This window comes from Struthio camelus, chromosome Z, assembly GCF_040807025.1.
Source record: "Struthio camelus isolate bStrCam1 chromosome Z, bStrCam1.hap1, whole genome shotgun sequence".
NCBI classification, from domain to species: Eukaryota; Metazoa; Chordata; class Aves; order Struthioniformes; family Struthionidae; genus Struthio; species Struthio camelus.
The window spans coordinates 53204533-53228718 of record NC_090982.1 but is presented as its reverse complement, the minus strand read 5'-3'; the positions used below and the strand labels follow the sequence as shown (position 1 = coordinate 53228718).

The 24186-nt window shown below is 43.2% G+C and overlaps 1 protein-coding gene across 1 annotated transcript; it reads left to right on the top strand.

The window, feature by feature from the left end:
• On the top strand, positions 1–23499 carry LOC138064807 (protein FAM81B-like). The gene is made up of 7 exons (XM_068928781.1): positions 1–288; positions 4763–4881; positions 10544–10673; positions 13450–13556; positions 18058–18193; positions 20455–20650; positions 23387–23499. The coding sequence occupies exons 1-7, from the start codon at positions 1–3 to the stop codon at positions 23497–23499; spliced, it is 1089 nt and encodes a 362-aa protein (XP_068784882.1).
• The last annotated feature ends 687 nt before the right edge of the window (positions 23500–24186 follow it).

Sequence of the window (24186 nt, the reverse complement as noted above, 5' to 3'; positions counted from 1 at the left end):
ATGATCAGGAATACCATTACACCAGGGCCTTTTGTTTTTGACAGGAGAGACACTTCCCTTCCTCCTCGTCCTGGAAATGGGGTCCACCAGCTTGAGGAGCGGTTATCCAGGCAGGAAAGGACCACGGCTCTTCTCCTCGACCAGGCTTCCCGGATCAAGGATGAGCTGGTCTCCTACCTCCGAGGACCTCGAGGGGACCAGCAAGGGGAGGTGGCTGCCCGGCAGCTGCTGGAAAGTCACTTCCAGGCCATTGTGGGTGCAGTTAAGCAGCTGCGGCAGGACGTTGAGGTAGGCCAACCCTCCCAGCATCCACACCCTGCTCCACACCCGCGGCAGCGGCAGGAAGGCACTTAGCATCAGCCTGGTGCTTCAGCTATCCATGGGTATGAAGGAATCATCCTCTCTCTCTCTCCCCCCCTCATTATACAGCAGTACTTGTAGCTCCATATAAAAACAGACGAGAGGGGACTAGGGAAAATAAAGTAAAATAAAATAAAAAGCAGATTAATGAGGTTTTTTTCCTCCTCTTAATTGAAAGGTTCAGATTCTATTTGCTGTCACGTCTGTTGAAGTGCAGAAGATTCCGTTTGAGGAAAATAAGAAATAAACTGCATTTTCATGTAACAGCAAGCCCCAAATTTGATTTTACTTCTTACTTTTCTAGACACAGATGTTCTAGTACTTTGCATAACTTCTGTATGCAACATAACAAATATTGTTGAAACTCTTCACTAAGCTCAATTCAGACTAGAATGAAGGTTCTGGTCATTTCTTACCTTTTTTTTCTTTTTTTTTAACTGATTGGTGGTTCTGTGTATATTGGAAATGCATGAGAGTCTCTTTTCTCAGCTAAAGAGCCTTGATTATTTGCTGTTATTGTGGGACAGACACCAAATTTACCAACACTTTGGGGCTTTTCTTTGGAAAAGGGTGCAAAATATAAAAATAGCATGAAACAAAATTCTCATAAGATTTGTTTTATCCTTTGAAGTGCTAAATGTTTGCCTAATGCAACTAAGTTCACAATACTTTTTTTTCCCCTGTGCTTGGAAAAATATTTGAGCTTCTATGTATTTGTCTGAACAGTCATGAAATCATGGCTCACCTGAAATTAATCTGAATAAAAATTGGGGTGTGTGCTCATTTTACACTGATTTTATTTTCAACATTTTGATACTACCGTGATGAGCAACACTTTAAAACCACCTGGTTATTTTAGATTATCTAATTCCTCTAACCCTATCCGGATCAAGTATGTATAGGCCTGTTTTACTAGAAAAAAAAACACCTGAGATGCTATCAACTCTGTGAATCTAGACTTTTTCCTTGGTTAGAAGTTACTCTTCTTTAAGTCCTAATCTCAGCTCCATGTTTGCTTTGTACTTTCTGGTTGTGGGGATTTGAAGGGGATGAAGCACCGACAGCACAGACTACAGCACAGCTGAGACCTGGCAATCAAAGTCACTAAAGAATTAGAGAAGGTCTGAGAATTACTCCTGGCACAGAAAAAAAAAATAGTGTGGTTGAGCAGCTGACATTTTTTGAGCATTTAAATTAAAAAAAAAACTCTTTGTATTTTTCAGGAGCTATATTTAAATTTTAAACACAAGACAATGGCATTTTCACACAAAGACTGAAAACTGTTAAAAATCGTCCGGAAATAATAAGGATCAAGCCTGCTGTCACATTCTGTCAGCTCGCTCAGTGCAGGAATTTGGAGATGGTGGTAGCAACTCTGATTAAAGTTGCACTGAGGTGATAAATACAAACTTCTGCTGTGTGCATTAGTGGTTCAATTTGGCTTCCAGCTTTTCTGCTGTCCCAGCTCCCCAGGAGACCACGACAGCAGAGCCAAGTGCTGCTGGCCACCTCGGGGCAGATGGCGTTTTCAGCACCGCTGCCCTTGCAGGGCTACAACCTCAGCACCTACACTGGAAAAAGCCAAGGTCTTCACAGAAGGGCATTGGCACCTAACAGGTCCCCTTGGTGCTGGGTGCTTGGTCAGCTCCCTGGGAAAGGCGCAACCATGTCCTTCTCCGTGGACATGCTCCTCTGCAGCCCTTGCTGCCCGCAGAGCTCATTTCAGGCAGCTGTAGCTCAGTCCTCCCCAGGCGCTGCATGTTCTCCCTGATCCATGTTTCCCTCTGGGGCACAAAATACCACTTCAGCTGTAAACTCTCCATGGCAAGGGCCACCCGTCTGTTCTCCATATATACCACACTAAGTGCAATGAGGGTCTCACCGGAGGCTGGAAATCAAGGATACTGCATCGAGGTGAATCAGGTTCATAGTGTGAAATGTTAAATTATCCCTTGGGAAATGCGAGTCACTTCAAAATCCTTCCAAAAGTGGAAGGAGTATTCTTTAAAAAAGCCTACTTCAAGAAAGACTCTGGCATACTGCTGCCCTCAGGAGTGAAGCTGAGCATGAGGAAATAGATCTATCTGACAGAGCCATGAAGTTGTTCTGGGTTGCTGCTGCTCAGAAACATGAAGACAAAGCAATTAGTGACAGGCGGAAAACAAAAAAAACACTGAAGATGACATCACTCATGATTCTACTATAAAACTGGAAATCGCAGGAGAAAAACATAGATATTAAAAACATGGGGGCAGAGGGGAAATTATTTAAGTGCTTAACATTCCCTCTCCAATAATAATTATAAAATAATCATATGTCAGTTAAAGGACTGAACGCAAACTAACGATTGAATATGACAAGCAAGATTTTGTGCGTGTGTATCTCTTTCGCCCAGCACAGGTGAGTGCTGGGAAGATAATGTTGCCAGGTGCCTGGGGAATCAGCCGGAGAACTAGAATATCGATTTCTCTCGGTAAACAGGAGGCTGCTGCTTTCCATCTTAATGAAAGAGCGTCTCATGCCGCTTCTGCCGGCGAGAGAGCAGTTGTCGTTCATGCTGCGGTTCTATCTTTGTGGATTTATTGCATCACATTTGCATTGTCAAATACATTGCAAATGAGTCATTTGAGTTGTGCAGTACATTCAGCCCTCTGAGGATATTATTTTCCAACAAAGAACAAAAGTAGGAATGCCTGGTCACAGCTTAGTATTTCAAATACCAGTGCTGGCTGTGCAGATGGACCAGAATTATTCAGACGTAACTACATAAATGACAGCTTTTAGTTAGACTTTACTCCAGAATTATTACAGCCTTTTCTGCTCTCCTATGCCCCACATCTGGCAAATGCTAGAGCATCTCCTTTGGCTGAAGAAGTGGGACGGTGATGATCCGAGCGGCCTCTGTGGTAGGGACATTTGCTGGCGGTGAACGTACGTGGCGACTGTGCACACTTGCACAGAGGGAAGGAGGTTGGGGGAGGAGGAAGAGGATGAGTCCTTCGATGACTAGTCAATGACTAGCTGATATACTGAAGATGCAGTGAAATGATTAATCAGGCTCATAATTATATTCTAGATGCCCTCATGCTGTGAAGAGATCATGTAATGTAATCTGTTCTCAGACTGTGCAACAACTTTACTGATCTGGAATTACCCTATCAAGGACAGCATGTTTGAGAAATTCCTGACAAATCTGAAAGGAAGCAAATTTCAAGACTTTCTAATTTCATGACGGCTGCTCTGCATAGCTCCAAACAGCAGGAATTTTTCCCAATATTTGTCTTTCCCTACTTTTTTTTTTTTAATCACTTAGTGTGGATCATTTCAAATAAAAAGCCAAAAAGACTTTATTTTGCATAAATATTTGCATTAAAAAGGGTAAAAGTTGTGCTCTGGCTGGTGTGCTCTGTAGTGCTAAGGTATGCTAAAATATTCACTCCAGGCCTCTCCTCTCAACCTGAGCAGTAAAATCAGCAGGTTTTAAAAATCACTCTGTTCCCTGTCCATAAAAGGGTACACTAACTCCACAAGGGCTTCTTAAAATTAGTGTTTGTGATTCAGATACATTCAGACACTGTCGCGATGAGCCACCCCAGGGGAGCCTGCAGGGAGGTTACTGGTTCTATCCTCAGAGCAAATGTGTAATACTGTGCCGTTAATCAGGTGGCAGGACATATGCTGAATAATGAGCGTAAAACAACACATTAAATGACTGCTTATACTGAGCCACATCGATATTATGGACTTGAAGAGTTAGTCTGCAATGCGTATGCACAGTAGGCACACGCCTTCGCTTGAGCCCAAACCTGCCCCGCGTTCAGATGCTAGGAAATGTGTGTTAAGAGCCCTGCTTAGCCACGCAGAGAGCATGTCGATGGGGGGCCCTTAGTGTGGACCTACGTGTTTGCACCCTTGCTACCTGAGCTCAGGGCAGCAGTATCTGTGCTCAGCTCTGTTCTGCAGTATCCACCCTGCAAAGCCTTGCTGCAATGCCCCACGGCTGCTGCAGAAAGGTCAGTTTAGCTATTGACTCCTTCCTCAAAACATCCTTGTTGAAAGGGAACCCTACGGAAAAAACAGTACGCTATTTATTAAGGACTGCATGTATTGCACATGTGTGAGGGGGAGAGTTAAGCGGTTTAAACTTTTGCTTTTCTTAATTTTTAAGTGCTAGACTTTTCAACAAAAATCACATTTTTAATGGAAAGATAGGCATATAATTTGCATAGATATAGATTTCTAAAACAAAAACAAAAACAAAAACCACACCATTTACTTCCTCCTAGAAAGAAAAACAAACTTTTAGAGCTATTGCCTTACATGGTGCTTTGAACTGTGTTTTGAAATAAAAGAATGAAAAAAGTGTAAAACCGAAAGTGCATTAATGGGTTTGAATTTACAGGTTTTGGAAACGCATATAAGAACAAGGGATAATGCCACAATCAAAACTAACTTTGTTGTTCAGAGTTTGGACCGTAAATATATCCAGGGTTTTGGAGACCTGCGTGGAAGAGTGGCAAGGTAAGGCATACATAATGGATATTATTTTCACTTCTGCTAATCTCTTTGTGTAAAGCAGCTTCAGAGTAGGCCTGAATGTACTTTGCATTCATTTTATATCTTGCTTTAGAGCCAGATTCGTGCTTCTTGTTCTCAGAGTAAATGAGAACCAAGTTCTCCATGTTAATAAAACAATAGTTGTGAAAACCAGTGGAAAAAAACCCCATCTCTTCCTATCTCATTCTTCATCACAAACTTAACTTTTTAGAAAATTTCTTCTTCTACAGTCTGGCTAGATTTCAGCTGAAGTAATTATTTCCTCCTACTTAAACTCTCCTGTTGTTTCAGTAAAATATGGTATAGAGTTCTTTACTTTTAGCTATATATATGGCATGGATGAGATCGATACTAGGATATTGAGTGTAGTCCAGAGTCCCCCTGCTGAAACTAAACCTTGATATCATGTAAAGAGCCACAGAAGTGATACTGGGATGACGAAAACTTCTGATTGAGAGAAATATAAATCTATGTATAGTGTGTATACATACATACATACATACATACATACATATATAAAAGAATCCAGAGATGTCTTCATTTCCATATATAACTACATAGAGAGAGAAAAAAGACGATAGAGTAGCAAAGGACCTTGTCTTAACTACTGAAGAAAGGTCCAAGAATCCAAAACAAGAAACTGAAGCCAACACATTCAAACTTGGCACAAAAAAGATACATATTTCTTTTTAACTTTGTGGCTGATTAGCATTGGAACAAAGCAGGAGGTGAACGTGCAGGCTTCTCTATGTTTTCAAATTCAGATTAGCAAAATTCCCAGGAGATATGCTTTTAGCAAATAAAAGTCGTAATATCCAATGAATGAAGTGTCTTGCGGCTCTTTTCCCACTGTTTTTCTGGACGTATCACTTCCCTTCTTCAGCTGCACCAGGACACGCTCTGATTTTCTGTGCTGGCGCATTTGCCTGTAAAAAAGGAAAACAAATGCGCCTGGGAAAGCTTGACAGTGTCAGGAGCTTCTACCAGAGCTGTCCCCATGGGGCCAGACCCTCCATCAGGGCAAATCCAAATATTTCTGTTGCAGCCAGTGAGTCTTGCCTTCTGCATCGTCATTTGAGGAGCAAACGATACAGCTCAGAAACACAAGAATCATTTTTCACATTTTTTTAGAGCTATCCTTTCTGGAGCTGAAATGTCCCATGCTTTGCTCATCCTGAAGGTAATCACTTTGGGTTTCAACCTATTGTGAAGATCATTCAGACACAGGACATAGACAGCTCTAGAAAACAGAGTAACTGTAAAAAAAAGATGGCTGGTCCACATTTACTTGCATAAAATAAAACCAGTCAGAAGTAACAAGAGGTAGAGGACTCATGGAAGCCTAGAACAACACTTTTTATGAGCGCCTCCTTCCTCCTCCCTCCTTATCCATTTCTCTGTGGATTGATCCTAGGTGAGAAGCCGCAGTAATTGCTGCCACGGGAATCACTGCTTTCAGGAACAGCAGCTTCTCACAAACTGGTTGGCCTTTCTCACTGGAATAGAGGGACTGGAGAAGGGAAGATCTCAAAATGCACACATGAAATTGCATACATAAAATTACCATAAAGGCATCTAAATCATTATATTCTAGAAAGAAAATCCTAGAGAAAAAAAAAAAAAAAGAGTGAGAGAGAGAGAAAAAAAGAAAATGGCATATTTTCCAGCCTCATCAAAATATACTGATAATATTGCAGTGCCAGAGCTGGCTTTCTAGTTGCATTTCAACAGTCATATTATAATGGGAGTTTTATATAAATAATTGTTATTAGGCTAAAACGCAGTACAGCTTTATATGATTCATGAATTGTCAGCACTTTCTCATTTTGATTGCTACTGAAGTTTCCCTCTGGAAATGCCAAGCCTTGACTGGATATCTGACTCCAGCATGGTGGTTCAGAAGTGAGCCACTGAAAAATGTAGGAATACCATTATAGCAATTAATAACATTTTGATTTTCCACATTTCTTTGAACTTTATTTTTAGGATAAAAAAAATTGCTGTGCATATTAAATAAAGCCTGGAGTGGTTGGAGACAAATGTACATGCTCGTATAACTTACAATTTTTTACTTAATAGAAAACTTCCAAATGCAGACTGGCAAAGACAGATTTCCTCTTGATTTGTAGCCTTGCCTCAATCCAAGACTATCTGGATGGGATGAACCTTAATGAATCCCCCGCTCTTTCTTACAGCAGATGATTCACCTTCCTGTATTCTAACACATGTAAAGGACTGATTTGGGTTAACTCTTCTCTTTCAAATCCTATCTGTCTTTTCCTTCACTCTGTCTTTCTCTCACATAGATCATTTGGTAGTAGCCGCCTTTTTAGTTCTTAACATCTCAACAGCCTAGAGAGCAACCCATTGCAAACTACTGGGGTGGTCATCCATTAATTCTTGGACTTTCTGATTGCATTTCTACACCATGTAAACCTTTATGTGTCAAATAGCACTGATCTGTGTAAAATAAAACAAAATAAAAAATCTTCAGCATCTCAGCATTCCCATCAAACTAACCATGTATTTTATTTATTTTCTAATTTTTAAAACAAATTGAAGTATAAATTACTTTGGGCACAGGAACATATATTGCAGTAATAAAAACAAGCTAATCGACAGTAACAAAATGCAACACCTCTCATAAGGGTTCATTTATTCTCTTCACCCCCACCAGCAAAGAAAGAATAAACAGGAAGACCTTGCTCTTCACACTGAGGGTCACAATATACTAATTCTTTTTTCTCATAAAACTCTATGCCGCTCAAGGCAAAAGAAAGGTGCAACAGCATCACACTATCAAAAGCTCTGCTGTGTGCCCATGAAGTCACTTGACTCTTCAGAAAATGCAATGCTTCATTCAACACAATGGTCTAATATGTACTGTTTTTTCCAGTAAAAGGGTAAAGCTCCTTGAACATATACAAGGAGGTTGTACTCCTGTCTTTAATTAAATGCTCTGATATGTTATTAGAGACTTTTATTTCTTCATACTTTTTTATTTTGTATGCAAATCTCGTAAGAGTATGCTTTCTACACCTTTCCTAACTCTTCTTCACTGTCATTTCCATACTGCCCAGCTTCTCTTTTATGTGATGACTGCAAAACAAAGATCTCGCCCTAAGCTGTTGTTTGTGTCCCATATGAAATATCAAAGTAGATCAAGATTTAAGTAAGTCTCAAGTATCCCTGTTCTCTTCAGGACAAAATCTACCAAACTGTGTATGCAATATGCATGCAGCTACTTTGCAAAAATAATGATAATGATATTATGCATAGGAAAAGTGAGATATAAGGAGGCCTAGGGACTTAACAGACATCAGCCAGGAAGTGCGTGCCTGGTATGCAAGGTATCTGGGGTCTCCAGAGGCCCCAGACAACTGCTTTAGCCACTTTGGCTGCCCAATAATATAGAAATAGCTGAATTAATCCACTGATGCAAGGCTAATTCTCAGTCTTTTTGTATGATGTTTTTAAATCCTTCATTTTTAAGTATTCTCTGTATCCAATATTTAGGTTTCTTTTTTAGTCTTGCAGTTGAAATTGCATCTTCTTACTGCTATAGGTGCATTAATCCTCTCCCTTTGCTTATTGCAAAGTCTTCTAATTGCTGCTCTGAGGGGGGGGAATTTCTTAAGCAGAGGGAGGCCCATTTTCCCTGATTTCTTTTGAGAAGGTTGACCCATGCCTTCAGTTAGTAACAAACCTTGAATCTTAACCTGAACCTCATTTCAGTTATGCATATACGCATTCTCTTCAATACATTTGAATTATATATAGATAAAGTGTTTTCCCCTGTGCAGCTGCCCCATGCATTAGGAAACTGAAGTGAGAAGTGAGCTGGCTTTCTGTAGTCCCGCGAAATCAACGCTTTTAGAAAGCCGCGGCGTCAAATTCAGTGGTACAGGTGCGAGAAGACCTCTGCTTGCCCGCTCTGAGCTGCGGCAGCTTTCCAGGGCCCAGCTGGCCCCGCTTCCGGCCCTCGGAGGCAGCCTCCGGCTATCGGTTCCCTGGCAAAGCTGCTCCCTCTCCTCTCCCTCGAGCTGCTCCGCTCGGGGCGCCGTTTCTCGGTCTGCCCCTGCCGAGGCTGCTGAGTAAGCTCTTTAACGAGCAGCCTTGCTCTCTCTCTCTCAAAACCTGCCTTTCACCATTCTAGTTATTTTGCAGTCGTTTCCCCAATCGATAGCTTCTTTCACGCAAAGTTCTGGCCTTAGTACAAAGTTGCTGTTGTTTGCCGTAACGTTTTTTTGATTTCCGTGATCTAAATGCTCTGTAGGTGTATCACAACATCTGAGAATCATGAGAAGATGGCAAAAAGCAGGTCTATTTAAACTGTCAAAATTTCTCTTTAGATCCTTTATCTGTCAACAGCGCTGGCTTTATTCTGAACAGTCTGGTGCTCTGGAGTATAATTTCTCTGGCATTTTATAACTCAGCTGTTTGTCTTACTCAACTTCTATTCCATTATTTATATGAAGTTGTCACTTATGTCACTCTACTAAATGTCGCTACTTCGTGGCCTTAGGATATTTGCTTCAACAACCTTCTTATAAATACTACTACCATTAGAGCAGATGGATATTCCTGCGGGGCAGTGCAGAGAGTCCGGGACGCCTACAGTGACGAAACGACTTTTTAGGTACGCAGACACGTGCCAGGCGGGGAAGCGGTCGCGCAAGGCTGTCTGCAGCCCTGAACGCCGGAGGGCAGCGCCTGATGTGGCCTTCTCCACGTCGCTGCAAACACCTCCGACCAGCCCTCTCCCAGCGAAGGAGGAGCACAGAGGCAGGAAGGCTGTTTTCTTGCTCGCATTGAAAAAAAAAAACTCTAAGGACAAGAGACCGCTTCCGTCACCTATACTACCCAAAAAGGATAGCTGGTTTAACGCGCTCTAGTCACTTCACTGTTGCATTAATGCCATCGCTCTCAAATGATTTATTAGTCCATTTCAAATGCGAAGAGAGATTTTGGTGAATGCACCTGAAAGCTTTTAAAGAGAAAATGACAAATGCTGCTTATAAAGCAGTAAGGTTTATTTGCCTGTAACTGCCCCCACATTATCTTCCTTAACATCTACTTGCAACTGGAGGATGTTGCAAGCTAGGACGCTCGCTGCAGCAACGCACCATCTGAGCGTTCCCACGCTTCTGGTAGTAATCCAAAAATTACAAGTGGTAGGAGTTCAGATTAGCCTCTCAGTTTACATTTTAGATTTAGTTTAACCCTCTAACCATTAGATTAGATACTGGGAAACGAGGGAGGAACCAGCCAGATGCAGCAAACAGCTCCCTTAGGTCGCATTGGGTCAGCGGGAGCTGAAAGGCCAGGAGATTTTACAACGCCAAGAGCAAACATCTACCGCGGCAATTTAGGGGCCTGCCTGCTGTACGCCGACTGCCTTCCGCTCCTTTGCCCTCAGCTCGGGCAGAGCTCAGCAGTGATGTCTAGAGGAACGGTGTCTGGGAGGACACCTACGCTGCCATCAGCCAAGGCGGCTCCTGGAGACGGGATCGGGTCAGCCAGCTGCAGGCAGGGAGGCGCTGCGGCTGTCGGTTAGAAGACCACTGTGAGCGTTACAACGCAGACGCTCTTTTTGCCTTCCAGTAAATCTCTGGTTTTTTTCTAGATGTGAAGCAAGCATTGCAAAATTAGCAAGAGACATCAATGTTATTAGGCATGAGGCCCGCAAGATTGACAAAGAGATTTATGGTGTTCGCTCTGCCCTTGAAAAGTCTGTTAGCGATTTTGAGAAGAAGGTAAGTATAGAAGCCTATAGCGAAATACTGTCGAGCAGACACTATGAGTATACAGTTTCCTCTAAAAATTGGCTGACCAGTATTAGTGATGGATACAGTATTTAGACAATTTGTCCACATTTTATTAAAATAAGTTTTCCATGATACTGTAGAATGGTAGGGATGTTTAAATGTAGTTGTAAGGTAATAACAGAAAATAAAAATAATCCAGGATCTGAGGATCCTCAAATCATAAATGATCCATTACAGTTTTTCAATATGACTTAAAAGACCCTTGCATCAAAACATTACTCTGTATTTTAACCCCATTCGGAAATTTCAGTTGCTAGCATTTTGGAATTAGAAAACGTCACATAAATCCACTGTTATTCACTTAGTTTTAAGGGGGGGGCAGGCAGATAGCTAACAGTATACCCAATTCCATACGAATTTTAGCAGTATTTCAAATGCTGTTGAGACTCTACTGCTTCCACAGTTTTAAAAAATGGTATTTTTTGTGATTTTTTTTTGTGTGTGTGTGTGTAGGGTGGGTACGCCCACAGGAAATAAATACTGCTGCTGCATATGATTCCTTATAACTGGCCTTTCCTTGTGAGAGGTTTACTATGTTCAACAGCAGTTCTGGAGCACTCGGCCTCTAACAGCATCAGGAACCTTAACAGCGACACTTCACAACAATCCAGCTGTAGGGGAAACTGCAGCTTTCTAAGCCTGCAGAACGATAGTTCTCTGCTCCTGCTCCAAACTAAACACCATCCATGTCTGTCAGGGTTGAGCTGGATAGAAGATGTAGGAGACAAAATTCCCCATGCATTAGTATTACATTTTGGTATCAAATACAGTCTTACTACTGTAATTTAACTACATCTTCTGCTGTGCAAGACATGGTTCCAGTCTTTTTTTTTTTTTTTTTTTTTTTTTTAAAAAGCCCTTGCCTATATAAGCTTCCTCTTTTCCAAAGTAGAATTACTCATGACAGTTCTTAATTGAAGATATTTTACCTGGAATTCTATTATAAGATACTGTTTGGACATCTGTCTCCTTGAACACGAATAAAAAAAACGCTCTTGTTCATTTGGAAGCGGCGAGCGGAGCAGGTGTGCGTCAGAATCACACGAAGCAGTACACAAAAGCATGTAAAAACAAGTCAGTGCAGACATTAAGCAGGATGTAGAACAAACTTTCTCAGCTGTAGAGGGAAAAATTACTTGCAGGCGATTTTAAGAAAGGAGCACAGGAACAGGCTTCTGAGAAGGAACCGTCTCTCGTTGCAATGGAGTAAAGCAGCAAGTCAGAAAAAGGCCCTCTGTAGTTTGCGTCTAACACTATTTTCTAATTGCCAAGAGGATTACAGTTTTCCTTGCAGAACACTAAAATTAAAGTCTGCCGTGGCGTCAGCCCTTGGTAGCTCCTTTTTGACATTCACAAGCCAAGGCTACCAAACCGATAACGGCATCTCCTCCCTAAGGTATTTTCTCTGCTTGTCTGCTATAAAATCTCTGAAGAAATGTGTCGGGATTTCACATCCCCTCTACTTTATTCTTCTGGGGGAGGCAGGCCGAATCCTGACTTCAGACTGCCCTTTAAGCTCACTTTTCCATGAGGAAGGTTACAAGTGACTTAGCGCAGGCTGCACAGCTCAAAATCAGGAGGGTGAGCCTATGCCAAAAATGTTTTTTTTAATGATTTTAAATCTCCTGTTTCACTCGGTGCTCAATCTTCCAAAGGTACTTGGACATCTATACTCTTCAAATAGCAGTTGCAGTCGTTGTCGCATCTACAGTGCTCTCAAGCCACTGCACAGCTGCTGAGCCCTGTTGTACCCCAGGAGCCCCCAGCATCTCCCTTTCTACTGATTATCATGTGCAAAGCCACACGCGTGCTGGCACTGCACCGGCAGCCCAGGACCCCAGCTCGTGTCAAACCCTCTGAATACTGGAAACAATTTTCAGCCTAGTCGTTTCCAGCCCTTCTTGGCAGAAGGGCTGGCCACCACCAGGCCGCCACCACCAAGGGAGGGTGGGCGATGGGGCCGTCCAGGCAGACTGGGGCTCCTGGAGGACAGGGTGCTTGAGCTTGCCAACAGCTTGAGTTTGCCAGGCTTTCTGCACCCTTGGTGAGGGCCCTGAACCACTCTGTTAGGTGACTGAACCGACGTTGCTTTCTCTCACCCAAAAAAAAACCGAACGATCATACGAAAGGGAGCAGCTCCAACAGGAAAATTGTGGGATAGGCTACCACCTGGGTGGAGCAATGCCATGTAGTGTTGGGGATCCACATCCAAGTCCAAACTCATGAAAGGATGTTTGAAGGGGGTCTCCCATACGCCATCTTAGCACTCTGAGGACGGAAACGTTTAATATTCCCAGCGAATCCCTCTTTCCTTCTCTGCCATTTGGATCCCTTGAGGTGGCAGGCAGCCGAAGGGTTGCGACATACTCAGGCTTCCAAAGATTTACGCCTTAGTTCCTACCACCTTTGTGGAGATTTGAATGGTGCTCAGTGCTTTGTAAACATAAAAAGCTACTGCCCTTCACTGAATGTAATTGCAAAGCCCATGTCCACAAGGACTCTGACTTCAGTAGGTCTTACAGTCCTAAAAGTCTTAGTGACTCTGAGCGCAAGTCTTCTGTGTTCACTGAATGAAATTATCTGCGAGAATGTAGCTGTACCTTGATGTCAGCTGCTTTTCCCACTCTCGCAATCATAACGCGTACTTAAATACAGGTGCTGATAGTCTGGCTCATAAAAGTGTTCTCTGTTGAATTCTCATTAGGTAATGCAGCTATTAGGGAAGATAGAGACTTCCAATTCTGATCAAAGCTCAAATTTAAAGACAGTCCGGGGAGATCAACATCACGAATTGCAACTTCTGGATTTCAAGTAGGTGACGGAGGGCTTTTCATTATGATAATTCACCCTGAATGCTTTTGTGTGATGAAGGGGTTGCCATGAAACTGCAAAACAAACTTGTTAATTAACATTCATTCAAAACACTAAGAGAAGGTTAATGAAGATCTACGCTACAAAATAATGAAAATACGTCATGAAAGTACATTGCCTTGAAAACTAATTGTTAAAATGAAGAGGTGCTAAATGCCACTCTGTAAGAAGAAAGGTATGAAACCAATTAACTTTCCACACTTAAAAGAAAGGCACCAAATACAAAGATGCCATTTATCATTATAATTGGGGCTAATTTGTGACTTGCCTAATGTGCAAAACAAGGCATTTTCTTTATACACTCGCACCATCTTCCCATACGGAGACATCAGCCAAGGGGAGGAAGTGTTGCCCGGTGCTGCTTACCAAGGGAAACGGGCAGGGACGAGTGATGGATGGAGCCTCGGGCTGAAGTAGCCGCACAGCTTCCTGCTCCCTCGGATTGCAATTTATTTGTTTCTTATTGGACGCAGTACACTTTTTCCTGTTCTAGCTGCAGGGTGCCATTTTCATCTTGATGAGTCTTAGAGAGGAGAGAGCTCCAGTGAAGGACGGAGTGAATGAAATTACGCGGCACACATATTTAAATGAGGCAAACCATCCTGGCACTGAAGAGCAGAGTCAGCACAGCTAATTTGAAACTGAAGTAGAATAATCCTGCAATAACAATATTCCAGACGCTCCGTTCCTTAAAATACTGTTTGAACTATTTGAATTAAGATTTATCTTAATTAAGATCTTCTCTCAATTGTATTAAGAGTTAAAAATATACATGAACATGAAGCAGAAAAAAGTTCTCATGAATAGACCAGGAAAAGGAATAGGGATGAATGGGAAAAAATAGCTAAAACGGGGAAGGAATTTAAAAATGGGGAAAAAAGGAAGGAAGGAAGAAAAGTGAGACAGAGAGCAGTGAATGATAGAGATAATGTGAAAGGAACAAGAACTAAAACCAAGATAAGAGGAAAAGAGAATTGCAATGGGCCTAGAAAATAAGGAAACTGGATTACTGAATTGAAGCAATAGCCAAGTTCCTCGAAAGCTGATTAGACCTTATTGAAAACGTCACCAAAATTTGAAGGCTTGAAAAGAGATTGATTTCAAGACCTTGAGATATACTCACGTTGTGTCTTTTAGCACGAAATCCAAAAGTTTCATTTACCTAAAGTCGGGATTTTATTCCATTTAATATCATATTTAATTAAAGCAACATACCCTTTGGGGACTACGTCTGTGTCTCTTTTGGTATCGCTCTTTTAAAAGTGTACCAGATTGATGTATTCTTTTCAAAGAGACAAAATGAAATTTCAGCTTGTTTTGCTGGAACGGGCTGGGGCTCCCGCTTAGGAAGAGCTGGCGCGTGTAAGTCAGCTTTAAAGCCTCTTCATTTGACAAGCAGCCGCCTGGGATGCGGCAGTTTTTGACTGCAGTCCGGCCGTTGTGTTGCAGTCCAACTTGATGCTGTCATTGAAAACCTGATGAATTAAACATGCAACAAATCAGAATTTCAAGGGGAGCCGTGCCTCGCCAGGAAACGTGGCCCTTCGTAGCTAGGGGAGGAAACGCTCGTCTCTCGGGGTCCGTTAGGTTAGCGGTATCGGCGTTCAACGGTACCGCGTTAATGAAGCAGTCCCTAGATCCCTTCACACACGGGACGGGGTACTGTTGCAATCCTGGAGGACACGCTTGTTAAATATCCGCAAGCATCCCCTTATTAACACTTCAGAGCTTTTTTGGATCACGGACGGAGGCAAACGCTCTGCCTTTGGAGCCCGGCTCCCCCCTAGGCAAATTTTTGTAAGCTCCATGCAGCAGGGATCGCAGCTGGAGAAGGTCTGAAATAACATAAAACACGGCGCTGCGCAGTCGTCCGTCATGCCCGCGAGTCCCTGCCGAGCAGGTCCTGCCTTGGAGACAGGCCCAAGCTCCCGTCGTCCTCCCTCGGCAGGTCCGCGGCTCACAGCGCTCGCACCCCGCCACGAGCACCGAGCCTAATCTGTATAACCGGCCGTGTCACCTCACTCCCTAGTGCCTCTGTTAAATCCAGTATTGCTAGTGTGACCCGCTGCAGTCAGCTTCAATATTTGTTAAATAATTTTTATAAAGTGTTAATTTTTTTCTTTGATTTCCCCACCAGTCAGGGCGGGCTCTCAACTAAGGCAGTCTTTGTTTATGACTGTGCAATGTTTTCTAAGTGGGCCCAAAAACAATTCTCAAATAACTCATTTTTAGCTTTAGATATTTCCTTCTTTCCTCTTTTTTTTTAAAACTTTGAAGAAATTGGACCAACAAAGTCAAACACCAATTGCATATATCACCAACCACCCAACATGCGATTTTCAACCCTTGAACAGAGGTGACGATCAGTCCTTTCCCGCTTAATTCATCTTTATCCCTTGAAACGAAATCCCTCCAATTTGTCCAAGAACAATCTTAACCCACACAGTAACAGGAGACCTTGGTCTCACGCCTCACGGATGAGCCTTCGGCCACTAACCGCAGGAAAGACGCGCGTGGAGCGGCACCGGTCCTGCTAGCGGATCAAACAGAACCGCGACCCTCGCCCTCACCCGCGCCTTTACCGAGCTGCCAGCGCTAAGGCGCTGCTCTCCCGAGCCGTCGACCGCCTTCAAGACAAGTAGCGATAGCTTTGACAGAGCGACATCTCCATCGTTTCCCTGCCTTCGCCAAGCACGGTGCACGCTTGCGTTGCTCCAGCCAGGCGGCTCACTCAGTTATGTTTGAGAAGAGCTCGTCATACCTCCTTCCCACTCTAAATTGCTCAGGTTGAACATTGCTCTGTATCATCAACATAACATGAAAACTCTCCTCCCTTTCCGCGCCCCGATTAGTGCTCCAGGAAGCAAACTCGGCGTGCGCTTGCCACAAGGTCTTTCTCACTTTTTTTGATTATGCAATTTTACTCTTGGGTACGGAGTGACTACCCAGTCAGGACACAGGAACAAACTAAATACCCCCCTCCCCAAAACGCAGCCCTGGTCCCGGCGAAACGACAGGAGCAACACCAGAAGCAGCGGAGAGCAGAGGAAGGGAGGGAGAGCTCTGCTCCCTGCCAACCCATTTGGTTTTGGTGCTTCAGCAGGGATGCAGGAAAACCCACGGGGTTATGTTCGCTCTGTTCAACAACCGTGAATTACCAGGCAGAGGGAGGCGCTTACCGCAAGGAAAGTTCATGCGGACTACAAAAGACGAACTCGATACTTCCCGAGGTTTTGTTTTTTTAAAAAAACCACTTAGAACTACTTCTAAAATGAATAAAAAGCTGACCTAAAAGACTGTATATAAGATCTTGATAAGATGTTGGGTATAGCAAGCAAAGTGCAGTAACATTTAACCTAGATAAATTGTGTTATCGTTCATTTCTTGTTTCCAATATTTACAGTTACAGCTGATAATTATCATTGTCATTAGACTGATACAAAGCTGTATTAGTCATGCTGAATGAAAAACCACTTTCACTAAGCATCCTTTGGAAAAGCGATATTAAATATTAGAAGTAACCTGAGCATAAAGTCTAATTAAAAAATCCTGGTCTTTACGTGTTGGTTTGTATCCTGACCGAGGGCCAAACAGTTAATCTGTAATTCAAGCTAAATAAAATTCAAATGGTTGTTGTTGGCATGTAAGCATGTGTTAGAAATTAGTACAATTACATTAAAACTTACCCTAAAACACCTACAGTCAGGTCATGTGCATAAGTGTGAAAATTTAAATCTGTGACTAAGCCTAGGGACCTAAATTCACATCTTGTCATGGCTCACACTGTAAATTATATGTTGCAGCAGAAGAAAAGCAAAATCCAAAACACGCAGTCCTCCATGACGTGGCAATTTCCAGATCTGATGTAGCAAGCAGCACTTGCTGGCCCCTCTCTCAGTTGGGGCTCGCTGCCGCGCCGGGAGCCAGGCGCTCGCTCCCGGGCTTCGCCGCTCCCCGGCGGCCTTCCCTGCTCGCTGCCCGCGGCTTGCGATTCCCATCCAACCACTGCTTTGAAGGCAGCGGTGCGTTCTCTTTTCACTTACACACTTGTGCCTACAAACTGCTTCTCTCCTTCTCAATTTCATTTTCAGACCAACAGCGATTTTGCTGCTCTTCTGGGTATCCTGCAACACAGTTAATGTTCGATGGGATGCTATAGTTTCTTCATCCATTTTGGATAAAGTTAAGTTAAATGGGAAAGTTAACATTTCTTTCAGCCCTCAGATATTTTCCTAAAGTAGACCACACTACAGAAGACTCATCTTGGCATGCAGGTACAACTTTCAAAGAAAGGAGTAATAAAAATAATTGAGCGTAGGGCTTATTAGACTGCTGAAGCGATTTTGAAGTAATTTAAATAATCTACTCAAGTGACTCAAACTCCCCCATACTCCTGACTAAACCTGAGTCCTGTTACTAAAAAAAATAATTATTATTTTAGGTTGACACATATTCTAAATGACTTCAAAGATCAAATACAGAACCAGCGAAAGTGGACGGAGATGCAGTTGACAAGGTCTGAGCAAGATCAAGCCTACCACAGGAATCAGCTGCTTCACTCAATGAAGGAGAGACTGGTAAGACCTTTTATTAGAGCTGACCACAAACACTGGTGGACTTCGAGCCCTCCTAGGACTGGGGAGAGCCAGCAGTTCCCCCACAACACTGATCTGGCAAGAGATTCCTGAAGGTGCTAAATTGCACTCACAAAAACCAGGTCTGTGACAGTAACACGGTTACCCCAGAGTCTCAGGAGGCAGCCAGCAAAATGATGTGGTATGGAAATTACGTTATCAGACTGATTTGTTTTGGAAGGGACCTCTGGCAGTGGCGGTTCACCTCCTCGCTCAGACAGGGCCCGCAGCAAAGGCGCAGCCCAGGGCTGCGTCCAGTTATCTGTAGGTGTCTCCAGAGATGAAGATTGCACAACTCTGGGCAACCTGGGAAACAAGAGCTTACTGCATTATGTTACCATTTCACATCCAGGGAAGTGCATACCCCTGACTTACCAGGTAACGGCTCTTTCCTGTCCCCGAAAATCAGTGTCCCCCGTGAACATCATTAAGTTTCAGCCATTGACAAGCTTAGGAGAAGAAGGGATCTTCTGTGTAAACTCTGCCTATGTTTAAATATAGGAATTTCATTATTATGCTGCAGTTCATATTTTAAAATTCAGCAGAATTTAGATTCTATAGCAGCAGTTAGCATTTGGCACCAAACCAATATATTTTAATTAATTCTTTCACAGCATTAAAAGCTTCTTCTCCTTTGCTACATGTAGCTCACTCATCTTCAGAGTTAAAAACTCTTAAAATATTATCGCCAAGTCTTACCGCGAGGCTGAAGACTGCTTATCAAAGGTCAAATTCAGAAATGATTCAAAACAAAATTATTACAAAATGCCCTTGAACTTTAAAGATGTCTAATCATCTCCAGCACTCAATACAACCAGTGCTAGTGCACAACAGGGAAGACATTCAAAACATTTCTGACCTGTCAGCTATTATCTCAAAGACCCTGTTAGAATTCACTTCCTCTGCTAATATAATTTTTGTGCTAATTCGCAGAAAACACACCATCGTGCATGGTTATTCTCTCCTAAGGGGGACTGCTGTGCCAAACAATAGAGTCACTGGGAGTTAAAGCTTTCACAGCCACCTTTAAACAGATTAAATAACAAAGAGTGTATTTACACTTCTGCATATGTATACACATATGCGCACTGTCACGCACAGTGTCATTTGGATGGAGACGCAGCTCAGGGCCTGGGAAAATTGGTGTCGTTGAAGGACACGAATGCTGGAGATAGACGTAGCTGGAGAGGAGCTCCTCCTGCGTCCACCAGGAGGTACCTGGCCCTGCTCAGTCAGGCCCTATCTGCGTAGCCAGCTGCTACGCTTTCAGAAAGTGACCTGATTTATTAGCGTCTTACCAAATCAAGATGGGAGTAACTCTGCGCATCACCAGAGGTGTAGGAACAGGGACACTGGTTGACCTGGAAGTTCAGCTGCCAGGAGCTGGAGGTGCCTGGGGAGCATAGGCAGCTGTTGGGTTATTCCAGGAGCTGACTCACCTGCACTGTGAGTAAGCACAATTTGTAAACTCAAAGTGCGTTTTCACCACCACCCTAAACCCTACTTCGGTTCAAACAACTGCCCCACTTGTGCACAGGTTCCTTCAGAGACAGAACCCGCTGCTGCTCCGGGCCCGCGAGGGTCTTGGGCCACGCAAGCAGCTCTGCTGAGCAAGAGCAGAGATTTGACTGTCAATTTGAAAGGACTCGATGCAACTTGAAGAGCAAGAAAGGGGCAGGCAACCGCAAAGCACTCGTATGAGCAGGCTTCAGAAGAGGTGGGACTGCCTTCAGGAGCTTCACAGAGCTGGAAAGAGGGAGAGGACTGCTCACCTCCGTTTAGTTACGCAGCTGTTACAAGGCTCAGTCTCCCCATTCACACTGGTGACAAATCAGGCTTTGCTCCTTGATGTTTCACCCCCTTAGGTGGCTTAGGAGCTTGTGTTTGAGACAAGCACAGGACAGCAGCCTGAAAGGGGTAATCTGAATTCAACTTAAAAAAAAAAAAAAAGACAGGGGAAAAAAAAAAAAAGAAATATGCTTTATGTTAGCCCATCCCCTGTTTTGCAGGGTATCTGGTCATTTGGGAAAGGGAAGACTGACTACCCTCTGAGGGTACCAGTCCTCACTTGCATTTATTCAGTGCTGTTACTGACGGGAATTAGGAAGGAAGACTCATTGAATTCATGTTTGCCAGAAGACATTTTAATGGTGGCCGTATAAAATGTTCTACTATAAATGTGTTGCTATGTTATCTATTTAAAGGAAACAGCAGAAAAAAGACTAGAAGACAAGCTTCTGCTTCTGTCACTAAAGCTAGAAAGAACAGATAAACCACAGAAGTATGAAAAGCAGTTGAACCAGATGAAGAATGATGAAAAAACCCTGCATGCAAGAATCACTAGATTTGAAAGACAAATCTGGAACGAGCTGGAGGAAATCCAGAACGAATATAGATCAGGTGAGGATGGTCTTTCATTTCATTTATTTCTTAAATAAATTCATACAGGACAGTAACTTGCTGCTGCAGAAAATACTTTCCAGGAAAGTAAGAAAAATATTAAGATGACTTTCTCTCTCCTAAACCCCAGTTACAGGGGAGTTATTTTTAAATGGCTTGGTTAGCCTGCCTGTCAGTGCAAAAAGGCATCATGACTTTCTCACACAGGTTGCTTTCTCTTTCTAAATATCTCACGGTAAGATCATTTGAAAGGCAATTTCTGAACCTGCTTTCCAAGTTTTTAAGAGCAGCTATTTCTTCCATCAACAAGGTCACTCGGCTACACCGGGAAGGGCAAGCCTTTGCCTTTTGCCACAGGTCCTGCTGCAGAGATCCTGTCTCATTGGTTTTATATCATTTTCATCATTTCCTCCCCGCTCTCAACCAACAGTATCTAGAGACAGGCATCCGGATGAGTAACAGCTACCCTATATAGCCCAGAGATAATGCAAGTGATAAAGGGAAGCATTCAGATAATGTTGCTGAATACCGGTACAGCAGCTGCTTCTTATGGGAACAGGCGTCTTGAATGTAACGCAGAGAGCACGAGCTGCTTTACCAGCTCTCGGCTCATTCCGGCCGCTCAACTTTCAGCAACAATTAGAGAGGCTTTCACCTGGCACAAAGCACATTGCTTCCACAAGGAAGATTTGTCCTCTCTAATCCGTCCTCTGTCACTCAAACTTAATCTGTTGTAATACCTTCTACTTGCATCTGATAATAGAAACAAAACGGACACATCAGCTTATCCAAGAATCAGTCAGCCATCTCTCAAAGGAAACAGATGGCTAAAAATCACTGAACAAGTGCTTCGCGTTTTACTTGTTCTCACTTGAAACTCAAGAGTCTGGTTCTCATCTTCAAAGCTGTCTGTGATCTAGGACCCCAGCTCCTCACTTCAGTTCCAGCTCCTTCGCTATCTGCAACCCACCTACCAGCCCTCTTCCAGGGCTGTAACAAGCCACGCTCTGTATCAGCTGGGGTCTTTGCAGAGCGTGACAAGGGAAAACGCGGCTATCTCAAAGATCATCTGAATAAGTACAAGACAGCATGTCAAAGAACGACGTAGCTAAAAAAAAAAATATTCAACGTAGAAGATTCTGGTGCTAAGAGGAGAGAGTCCTTAACCGCAAATTCCTGCCTGCAGGAATTAATGACCAAAGAGATCTGTTTATACCAAACTTTGGTTACGCTTGCCTTCAAATTCACATCCACCGATTGCTCTTTCCCATGCAACCCTTCAGCAGGGGCTGAGCCCAAAAAGGAGGAAGCGAGGCAGCTGAATGGGCGCAGAGCTGCAGGAAGGGCAAAGAGAGAAGCCACAGCCCGGCTGAGCGGCCGCTTGCGTTTAGGCAGACTGGCACGCCGGGAATCACAGACCTGCTCAGAAGCTATAACATTTTGAACACTATATAGCGATGTGGTTGAACACTATCTAGAGCGTAGCAGTGGCAAAGTTAATCCCTATTAAACAGCCATACCAAAAGGAAAAACATGCCATCAACCGTCATGTTGCCATGTAGGCACTTCCCCCCACCACGCTTAAGAGGAGGAGCGTTAGCTGTAATCTGCTGTTAGGCTGATTCCTTGCTAATGAACTAACATCCAGGCGACGAACTGGGCGAACGTCAAACGATTACTTTGTAATTTGAAAGTTGTTGCAGTCTCCAAACAGCTAGTTAACAGCTGCTCCCAATTCAATTTTTCCCAGTCTTTATTGACAATATTTGACTTTACTGTGGTTCAACAAAGGAACGTCAGATGGTCTGTAGCTCTATTTTAGCAAAAAGCGTGCCCGTCAACTCCCATCTCGTGCTCGTTAGATTCCTGCAAACATAGGCAGACGCACGCCGAGCAGGGCTAGCCCAGCTCCCGTTCTGCCAGCAGCGTACCAAACCAGTTCTCCTAATAGCGTTTAAAAAAAGCAGTGCAAAATAGCATCTACCTCAGATGAAGTGTAGTTCTCACTCACACTTGCTAGCACTCCTGGAGATCCTTGGACAAACCTTGCTACCCAGCAGGCAGATTGCAGGTCAACAGTGCTAATATTAGATTTCCTTAAACTGGCCAGCTTGGGGTTTTATCACCGTTGTTCAGTCCCCAGTGTACCTGATCGGAGATGCCGAGTGTCTCTCGGCGAGCTGCCCGTGAGCACGTGGTCGGCCAGGGGCACTTTGAGGCGGCAAGAGGAGAGCGGGGTAACGCTCCCCACTTCCACCGGCCCTGGGGCCCCGCAGGTATGTCACCCACCGCACGGACCTGTGGCTACAAGCGTAGCGCTAGCAAGCGCATCAGTGGGAACAGAGCGTGACTTTGACTCTAAATAAGCACTGCAGACTTAAAAATCAATGCTTACTAGGAAAAAAAAAAAACCACTTAAAAAAAATCAGTAACCTTGGCTCTAAGGCAACATGGTACTTGCTTTACTCCACACAAATCTGATATCAGTTGCAGTTTGCAGCTATGTGTAATCATGCTTGGTATCGTCCAGGAGACTGGAAGATAAGATTCCTATGGCAAGCAGCTTACAATATAAACTGCTATTGCATATCCAAGGCATTCAATAAAATAACGAAATAACCAGATTGCCTTTAACGTGTTCGGAACAAAACGGTGGTCAGAAACCTTCACAAAATAGATCTCTTAGCGTACTGAAAGCAACCGCTACTTAATTAACTCTTCCTATTCTTATACCAGGATTTCAATCCATTCGTGAGTCTCTGGAGTTGCTCAGACAAATACAGAACACAAAGCTGAAACTTGCAAAAAAGAAAATTCAGAAAGACGCGACCGAGATACGATGCAACTGAACTCCCAGGAGTCCAAACTGCAAGAGCAAGGCCTTAGCAGCATCTGCAGGTGCCCTCTCCAGTGAGGAATGACAGTGGTTTAAACAATGAAAAAAAGAAAAAGGTTTTAGAAACATTTGCTTTTGCTTTCCCCCATCCCTGCAGGATGTTATTGCTACATATCATGTTGTGCAGCCACAAGCGTAACGGTTCTGCAACACCGAAGACCTTTTTCATGCTGATTTTACAACAAAAAGTATTCCAGTGTAGAAGAAGAAAAAAGCTTAAAAGCTTAAGGCTTGACTTAAAATTTTACAAGCAAATTTCATACAAAGGTATTCATGTTATTTTAAGGATTTTTAGAAATCCGCTGTTGAGCTCTAAAGTACCGTTAGCCCCGTCTTACCCTAAACTGCATCGGTTTTAGATTGGTACAAAGATTGAAATCAGGTCTAGTAAATTCCTCCAGCTCCACACAATATGTACATAGTAACAAGCACTATGAAAACTGATAACAGAATATGTACTGATGCATGATTTTGATTGATTGTAAAAGAAGTTGCTGGATCATCAAAAGTAGCTAATAAAAAAAGGGGGTACAGGTGACAAAATGCAAGTTAATTATCAAAAGATGCATTATTAAGAAGGTCTGTTTCTCATCCTTTCTGCTTCACTGAAATAAATTTGTGGTGGGTAGCACTTAACACT

Bases quoted from the DNA above. Each gene is read 5' to 3' on its own strand.
- LOC138064807 (XM_068928781.1), top strand. From the start codon at position 1: ATGATCAGGAATACCATTACACCAGGGCCTTTTGTTTTTGACAGGAGA. The intron at 289-4,762 runs GTAGGCCAACCC...TTGAATTTACAG, and splicing joins AGCTGCGGCAGGACGTTGAG to GTTTTGGAAACGCATATAAG. The intron at 4,882-10,543 runs GTAAGGCATACA...GTTTTTTTCTAG, and splicing joins CTGCGTGGAAGAGTGGCAAG to ATGTGAAGCAAGCATTGCAA.